Here is a 7,833-nt window from a genome sequence, read left to right as displayed (position 1 = left end):
TTAGCATTAGTATATGGACGGAATCTGGAAAACGTCCCAGTTCGCGAACTCTCATTTTATCATGGTCATGTACTGACTGCTATTAATAATTATTGACTGTTTCACGTGGATCAACGTCAGGTAGCTTGGACGATCTATATAAACAGGTAACTATACCTTTACATTCCAACTATTTGAAGCGCTTGATGTGTTGATTGGCAGACTGAGAGAACGGTTTCTGTTGGACGGATTATATACTTTCGTTTTAGAAACTATTATACTTTGAATAGTAAGCCTAGGTAAGAATTAGCGTTTTTTATAATTTTTTATAACAAAAATCGTAGGAGATAAAAGAAAAGGAACAGAAAGGGTGCTTAATCGTACACAAAAAATCTGATATTATTCTAAGACGAAAAGAGAATTTTTTTTATATTTTTGACCTCCTTAATGCTTTCTGATTCGCGAACATACAGCGGTGATTGACTTTAACTTGCATGCACAATTCTATTAAAAAGGAACACTTCATGCTGTCAAGACATTTTTGGCTGTTGTGACGGTTCGCTATATCAAAAGTTAGTGTTGTATCCTTCTGTTAATCTAGCTTAACCATCAATTGTTTGACACAAAACAGATTACAAGTTGTGCATGGTTGCGAATAAGTTTCGAGCGCAACTCTGATGCAACTGGGACGTTCGGAACTTGATTATCCGCAACCGTCCGCAATCTCTAATCGCTATGGTGTCAGGACGCCAGTGGCATTCTCCCCAGACTGGGGATACAAACAGTGGGCAGACTGACTCAATCAGAGGGGCAACAACTGTCGAGGTTGAATTCAAAATGCGGTAACCGATTCTGTTATAGAGTTTATCTTCATAGTTTATATCACTGTATTCTGTTATAGAGTTTATCTTTACAGTTTATATCACTGTATTCTGTTATAGAGTTTATCTTTACAGTTTATATCACTGTATTCTGTTATAGAGTTTATCTGTATAGTCTATATCAATGTATTCTGTTATAGAGTTTATCTGTATAGTTCATATTGCTGTATTCTGTTATAGAGTTTATCTTTACAGTTTATGTCACTATATTCTGTTATATAGTTTATCTGTATAGCCTATATCACTGTATTCTGTTATATAGTTTATCTGTATAGTTTATATTTCTGTATTCTGTTATAGAGTTTATCTGTATAGTTTATATCCCTGTATTACTTTATATAGTTTATCTTTATAGTCTATATCACTGTATTCTATTATCGAGTTTATCTTTACAGTTTATATCTCTGTGTTCTGTTATATAGTTTATCTGTATAGTTTATATCACTGTATTATGTTATAGAGTTTATCTGTATAGTTTACATCACTGTATTCTGTTATATAGTTTATCTGTATATTTATATCAATGTATTCTGTTATAGAGTGTATCTTTATAGTTTATATAACTGTATTCTGTTATAGAGTTTATCTTTATATCCTATATTATTACATTCTGTTTTAGAGTTTATCTGTATAGTTTATATCACTGTATTCTGTTATAGAGTTTATCTTTATAGTCTATATCACTGTATTCTGTTATATAGTTTATCTGTATAGCCTATATCAATGTATTCTGTTATATACTTTATCTGTATAGTTTATATCACTGTATTCTATAATAGAGTTTATCTGTATAGTTTATATTGCTGTGTTCTATTATAGAGTTTATCTGTATAGTTTATATTGCTGTGTTCTGTTATAGAGTTTATCTTTATAGTTTATATTGCTGTATTATGTAATATATTTTTTATTTGAAGATTATATCACTGTGAAAATTACAGAGTTTGTCAGTATACTTTTGCTACTGAATTCTGTGGCAAGTCAGTTCTGTTATATAAGCTTGTCTGATAATATGTATTCTATAAATCACAACATGTGGAAACCAATAAGTGTGAATTCAGTTATGTTACTGTATACAATTACGTGTAATATCGATTATTAATTTACCGTGGAATAATGTACTAAACGTTGATATTAACATTTTATTGTCACGTGCTAGACATTCTTATACCGATGAACTACAAATTTGCTTAGATTTCCGATGACGCTATGTCTTGATCCCCTGTGACAACTTGGGATTCTGCGTATGATTACACAACATCTTTAGACTTAATATAGACAAACAAATCTCGGTTTCCGAGTTTTTGATGAATATCTTAGTTGTGCTGATGTTTTTTTTTCGCACTTTTCTGACAATAATGATAGGTTTAACTATATTATATAACTGTATCCTTACAGTGACCAATCATACTTCAAACTCAGAAACGGGATAAATATTTTTTAGCTAAACCAATCAGTAATAGTGCTTACAGCTCACCGTCGAAATTTGAGCCTCCAAATCAATGTGTTTCTAGAATTGTTATGAATGTTAAGATGACGACTCTTTAAACTATGATAAAAAAATGGAGGAGGATTTAAAATATTTTAGGGGTTACTGTAAGGCTCTTTGTAATCTAGCATATAATTTTCTTTGGGCAATTATGGTTTAAGACGTTCTATTCAGTAAGGCTATTTTCTCCGCAGTGGTGTATTTAAGTGAAAAGGGATGCGGGTGTGGTACAGAAATAAAAAATAGAAAAACCCTTTTGTTGTACACGCCCTGAAGTATTGTTTAAAGGGGCATTCCGCTTTTTTGTAAAACATTTTCAATATCAAGAACATAAATTATACCTAACAATGTTTCTAAAGTATGCTATATGTATCTAGGCGTTTATTTTACTCTAATCCGTAAAGTAGTTTTCCAACAGTTTTTACGTAAAGTTTTGGCGTTTAAAAATTAGCGGCTGGATTTTTTAAGTTAAAACTTTCAGATATGTTATGGGATACATGTCTATAGATTTTGGTTTATAGTTTTCACAAATTCGAGCAAATCAATTTTTCGACCTACGAAAAAAGCGGAAGCCCCCTTTAAGTTTAATAAGGTATTGTTTGAATTCTAACAGACTGCAATGAACTCAATTACAATGGTCAAAATGTCAACGTGAATCTGTGATCAGAATAAACCTGAATCAACTACATTTTCAAGTCATGAATGAACATGTATACACTTTTATTACATTCGTATTATTTTGAAGTTACAATTTGCTTGCCACCTTAAAAAAAATGGCGCCAAAGCAATTTGAGCCAAGTGCTTTGGCAAATCGCTAAAATAAATGTGTATTGTAGGCAAATCGTTGTAGGAGCTTTGTTTATAAAGATGAATACTTTGATCTCTGTCGATACGATTTGCTTAAATAAAAACGTCTAAATTTACAATTTATAGTCTAAAGTAGTGGAAAACCCTAAAGATAGCTTGCCATGCAAGGTAATATACGCCCATTGCAGCTTTGATTTTGAATAAAAATATTTAGCAGTACAGTATCAATCACCAGTATGAAATATTCAATAACTCCTATGAAACATTTTTTTGATTTTCGATAGGGTTCATCCATGGGTGATAATAAACAATTTCTCCAAGTTTCGCCAAAATCTGTCAATAATTGAGCCTTCTAGAATGTTTACAAGCTAGAAATTGAACGCGTTTTCAAGAACAAGGGCAATAACTCATACCAAATATTTTTCGATTTTTCTAATTTTCAATAGGGTTTATCCTTGGGTGATTACGTACACTCACACCAAGTTTAGTCAAAATCCGTCGAGAATTGTGTCTTCTAGAGTGTTTACGAGCTAAAAATCTAACGCGTTTTGAAGAACAAGGGCAATAACTCATTAAACATTTTTCGATTTTATCGATTTTCGATAGGGCTCAACCTTGAGTGATAATAAACAATTTGTCAAAATCCATAAAGAATTGTGACTTGTAGAGTGTTTACGAGCTAAAAATCGAACACGTTTTGAAGAACAAGGGCAATAAATCATATTGAATATTTTTCGATTTTATCGATTTTCAATAGGGTTCATTCTTGGGTGAGGGTGATAATAAACGATTTCAGCAAGTTTCGTCAAAATCCGTAAAGAATTGTGTCTTGTACAGTGTTTACGAGTCATTGTGGACGGACGGACGCACGGACCGACGGATATGGGTGACGGCAATATACGCTCCACGTTTCATGTGGGCGTATAAAAATGGCCTACTTCTGAAAAACCCCATAGAATGTAGGGTGTAACAGCTTGACATAGTTTTGGTATTTGACTTTATAATGGCTCGATATTTTTAGTTGAAACCTTTAGAATAAGTAGACATAATATATGTCTCTACAATTATAAGGCATTTATTTTACTCAAATCCGTACATTATAGTTATCTAACAGCTTCCAAAAGCATTAACGATTTTTTGAATAGCTGAAATTGCCCGAATTTCTAACCTATCCGATTTTAATTTTGAAAATGATACCGATGTACGTTTTTGTTAAATTGTTGGAGAACCAGACATCCGATTTTAATTTTGAAAACTGATACCGGTGTACGTTTTTGTTAAATTATTGGAGAACAAGACATCCGATTTTAATTTTTAAAACTGATACCGGTGTATGTTTTTGTTAAATTGCTGTAGAACCAGACATTCGATTTTAATTTTGAAAACTGATACCGGTGTACGTTTTTGTTAAATTATTGGAGAACAAGACATCCGATTTTAATTTTTAAAACTGATACTGGTGTATGTTTTTGTTAAATTGCTGTAGAACCAGACACTCGATTTTAATTTTGAAAACTGATACCGGTGTACGTTTTTGTTAAATTGTTGGAGAACCATAGGCCTTCATCCGATTTTAATTTTGAAAACTGATACCGGTGTACGTTTTTGTTAAATTATTGGAGAACAAGACATCCGATTTTAATTTTTAAAACTGATACCGGTGTACGTTTTTGTTAAATTGTTGGAGAACCAGACATCCGATTTTAATTTTGAAAACTGATACCGGTGTACGTTTTTGTTAAATTGTTGGAGAACCAGACATCCGATTTTAAGTTTGAAAACTGATACCGGTGTACGTTTTTGTTAAATTGTTGGAGAACCATAGGCCTTCATCCGATTTTAATTTTGAAAACTGATACTGGTGTATATGTTTTTGTTAAATTGATGTAAAACCAGACACTCGATTTTAATTTTTAAAACTGATACCGGTGTATGTTTTCGTTAAATTGTTGGAGAACTAGACATCCTATCTTAATTTTGAAAACTGATACCGGGTGTATACGCTTTTGTTAAATTGTTGGAGACATAGACATCCGATTTTGAAAGTGACAGATGAAATTGAGCTGTGGATAAAGCAAAGATTTAGATGAATATATCACTTTAAAATTATCTTTCACCTCACTCCAGTAATGACTGGAATTTATTGATCTTCGTGAGAAATCAGAATGTGTTTTATATCAAACGATTAGTTTTCTTCTACAGATCGGTGGTCTGCAAGGTTAAGCTACTCACTATCTATTTTACTTGAATGAAAGTACTTTCATTTCTTAACATTCTGTAAAAGAGTAAACAATTCCAAATTGGCAAAAGATATATCATTTATGATTACAAGTTTATTAAAGATTGGTTTCCTAAATTGTTAGTGTTAAATTAAGCAAACCATTTGATTAATTGGTGTTTCTAATGAATTATCGTGTATTCTTAGTTATATCGTTGTGTTTTTATTGCATATAAGTAAGAGTTTTTACCAATCATAAATTAATGTCCAGGCATAGTCTGGTTAAACAAAAAAGACTTTTTGACCTTTCTTGATAGGTCACTCATTGGAATTCTGTTGGTAATTCTCCTCTAATTTAGCTCATTATGAATCAATTATGGACATGTGAGACTACTCTACTTTTTATTCATATAATTTAGCATTTTCATTTTCATAAATCAAAATAAGGTAACCCATCTTTAAAGGGATTGTAAAAAGGTTTTCTATCGAGACACTGTGGCATCGATTTGCACCATTCAAATTTTCAATCAGACGTTGCAATTCGACTAAGACTAAGTGTTTGATGACGTCACTGTGATAAAGCATATTTTGCAGGAACCACGGACGTCTTATTGAAATTTCAGTGTCCCCGATATACATAATTGTTTCAGAAACACTTTACAATCCCGGATTTAAAATGTTTTAATCGGATGAAATGATCTTATAGAACTGATGGATTGCTCAATACAAACATTTGCAACATATTTTCTATCCTATATATCCTTAGTTTAACCCCATTCCCAAAAATCCCGATGAGTGATTCCGTATCGAAAACAGCAGTAGGTAATATCTCATTAATGTTATCTGTTTTCTGCTTTCAGTGTAGGCCTACCAGCAAGACAACATAATGCGGTGGTTTGATAAATTTCATTGCTTATCTACAAAAGTTGCATCAAACGAGGATGAATGGATGTGGAGTCAAGAAGCTCATACAGAAAGACGACAAAATATACTGAAAAAATACCCCGAGATAAAGAAATTGATGGGATATGATTCTTGGATAGCTTATATAGTAACCGTGGAAGTATTAATTCAGATATTTATGTGTTGGGCAATACAGGACGCTTCTTGGGGTGCCATAGTAGTAATGGCATATTGTTTTGGTGCCGTTTTAAATCATTCTCTGGGTAGTGCTATACATGAAATCGGACATAACTTGGCGTTTGGTCATGGAAGACCAGTTGCAAACAGACTTCTGAGTTTATGGTGTAATCTGCCTGTTGCAGTGCCTTTAGCTATAAGTTACAGGAAGTACCACGCCGATCATCATCGATTTCTCGGAGAAGAAAACAAAGATGTCGACATTCCTACTAGATTAGAGAGTTTTATGTTTCGACATCCTATAACTAAAATACTATGGCTATTGTTTCATCCATTTATTCATGCAATCCGTCCATTTTATAAAAGTCCCAAAACAGTTGGTGCCTGGGAAATCGTGAATTGTGTAGTGCAGATTTCCTTTGATCTGATTATCATTTGGTTGTTCGGATACAAATCTTTGATATACCTAATTTGCGGAACATTGTTTGGTTTCGGACTTCATCCTTTAGCCGGCCACTTCATCTCCGAGCATTATCTCTTTACCGACAGCCTAGGTACACATTCGTATTATGGACCATTAAATTTTATTTTGTTTAATGTAGGTTATCACATAGAGCACCACGATTTTCCTTATATACCTTACCATCGATTACCTAAAGTCAAGGAGATAGCCAGTGAGTTTTATGAAGACATTCCTTATCACACGTCCTGGGTTAAAGTTGTGTGGTCGTTTATTTTTGATAAAAATCTCGGTCCCCATGCTAGAGCTGTTGGGTACAAGAAAGAAAAGCAATATTAGAGATCGTTAAATGCATTGAATAGAGATCTGAACTTGATCATCCCAAGAGTTAAAGGGATTGTAAAGTGGTTTTTTAAAAGATTTTATGTGTATCGGGAACACTCGGGTATAAATTTCCAGCATTCCAATTTTCTGTGGTTTCCTGCAATTCGACTAAAACTAAGGTTTTGGTGACGTCACTAGTCGCAAAATATGCTTATCACAAAGGGCCTTCGTGATTAGTGATGTCATCAAACACTTAATTTTAGTCGAATTACAGGAACCTATTTCAATTTCACGCCTCTGGTGCAAAATTTAGAAAATCTTTTTACAATCCCTTTAAGGTGGGGGTTTATTCTGGACATTACTCCGTATTAACTTTGAATAGCTGTTTTTGTTTTGTTTTTTTTTTAAATTATTCGTCCACAGGTGAGAGTTATATATTTATATATATATTTAGCATATATTTACATGTTTTATTAAAGATCAAATAGTTTGCTTAATTTGACAATAAAAAATAAGGAGACCCATCTTTAAGAATTTATGGCAAGGTATAGAGATTTGTCATAAAATCTTTGCGGTGTCAAAAAAATATATAGTTTGA

At 32.7% G+C, this 7,833-nt stretch overlaps 1 protein-coding gene across 1 annotated transcript; it reads left to right on the top strand.

Moving 5' to 3' along the window:
• Positions 1-6,257: 6,257 nt before the first annotated feature.
• LOTGIDRAFT_124615 (hypothetical protein) lies at positions 6,258-7,250 on the top strand (the record flags this gene model as incomplete). The annotated part of the gene is made up of 1 exon (XM_009061344.1): positions 6,258-7,250. One exon carries the CDS (start codon positions 6,258-6,260, stop codon positions 7,248-7,250), a length of 993 nt encoding a protein of 330 aa, XP_009059592.1.
• Between the last annotated feature and the right edge of the window lie 583 nt (positions 7,251-7,833).

Source organism: Lottia gigantea (genome assembly GCF_000327385.1).
Source record: "Lottia gigantea unplaced genomic scaffold LOTGIsca_47, whole genome shotgun sequence".
NCBI classification, from domain to species: domain Eukaryota; kingdom Metazoa; phylum Mollusca; class Gastropoda; family Lottiidae; genus Lottia; species Lottia gigantea.
This window is presented reverse-complemented; position numbering and strand designations above follow the sequence as displayed.